Source organism: Pyrgilauda ruficollis, unplaced genomic scaffold, assembly GCF_017590135.1.
Source record: "Pyrgilauda ruficollis isolate IOZ18807 unplaced genomic scaffold, ASM1759013v1 scaffold33, whole genome shotgun sequence".
Classification (NCBI taxonomy): Eukaryota; Metazoa; Chordata; class Aves; order Passeriformes; family Passeridae; genus Pyrgilauda; species Pyrgilauda ruficollis.
In genome coordinates, this window is record NW_024524711.1 from 3,404,320 (window position 1) to 3,405,651 (window position 1,332).

A 1,332-nucleotide genomic window follows, 5' to 3' on the forward strand; every position below is an offset into this window, starting at 1 on the left:
GCGGCGGGCGGCAGCGCCAAGCGGCGGCGGCGGCGGCGGCGCCGCAGGAGGGAGCGGGGCAAGCAGCAGCCCCCGGCCGGTGGCCCCCGCGCCCAGGAGGAGGAGGCGGCGGAGCCGCCGGGCGAGCAGGCGGACAGCGAGCAGGGCAGCCCGGCGGCGGCCGCCTGGGAGCCGTTCGGCGGCAAGTCGCTGGAGGAGATCTGGAAGGCGGCCACCCCTCGCCTCACCACGTTCCCCACCATCCGTGTGCGGGGCAGCATGTGGAGCCGGCGGAGCCTGGCGGCGGCGCGGCGGCGGGCGCAGCGGATCCTCGGCGTGGACCTGTCCCCCGTGGTGCGGGTGCGCCGCTTCCCCGTGGCACCGTCCTGAGCCCGCGGGGGCTCCGCTCCCCGCGCCTCACCTTGGCCGCGGTGCGGACAAAGAGACCGGTATCAGTCACCTGTTTACATTGCTTTTGTCTGGATCGTGTTCTGCTGCTGCACTTTATGGGCCGCTCGGGCGGCGCCGGGCTCCCCGCCGTACGGGGGGCGGCCTGCCGGGCCCCGGCCTCGCCCCGGGCTGGGGCCGCCTGACAGGTATCACGCGTGGGGACCAAGTTCCACTTCCACTTTTTTTTCTCTCCCATTGGGCTACCTCACTGGTCCAGAAGTCCACCCAAGAAGTTATTTTCCAAAGGAACTTACTTTCATGCTTGTATAATAAAGCACCATCTGATTCTTGCTATTTTTTTTTCCTTTCCCCCCTTCCCCTTTTCCGATGGATTATGTATGCTTTGTGGTGTTGCACTAGTATGTGCTCAGGGTATTTTGAATCCCAAGCATTCCCAAGTTTCAGTTTACTCTGATAAAGGATGCGTAAAGAATGGAGGTTCAGGACTTGTGGCTGTTCTTGATGGTGCAAAAACTTTTTAAATTTTAATTTCATGAGTTTAGTGATATATAAAGATGTATCGCGCAGTATAATTGTTACACTTTTGTATCTAAAGTCATTTTTAAAGTTTTCTAGTTGAACTAAGTATTTGTTTCTATGGAGCACCTAAAGATAGAATCATCCTGATATTTTATAACCCTGTTTACTTTAGGGAAGCTCATTTGGTCAACCTAAGTGAACTTAATAAAAGTCAAAGAACAAATGGTGTTTCAGTTCAATGAAACTGCGCAGGGATGGGTTTCTGGTGAAGTACACCACCACTGAGGCACTCTGTGTCAGTGAACTCTGGCTTTGAGAAGAACATAACTGCTTATCAAAGCACTGGATAGGTGTCTGGAGGTGAACTATGATCCAGCATTGGTACCCGCAGCCATAAGTGAGTAGCTTGCATGACACAAATAT

At 55.5% G+C, this 1,332-nt stretch overlaps 1 protein-coding gene across 1 annotated transcript in view; it reads left to right on the forward strand.

The window, feature by feature from the left end:
- CCDC71L (coiled-coil domain containing 71 like) overlaps window positions 1-1,132 on the forward strand; it is a 1,787-nt gene extending 655 nt beyond the window's left edge. Inside the window, exon 2 of the mRNA XM_041474681.1 lies at window positions 1-1,132. This exon is cut by the window's left edge and continues 39 nt beyond it. Within this exon, the coding sequence (XP_041330615.1) occupies window positions 1-369 (369 nt within the window). The 3' untranslated portion in view covers window positions 370-1,132.
- The last annotated feature ends 200 nt before the right edge of the window (window positions 1,133-1,332 follow it).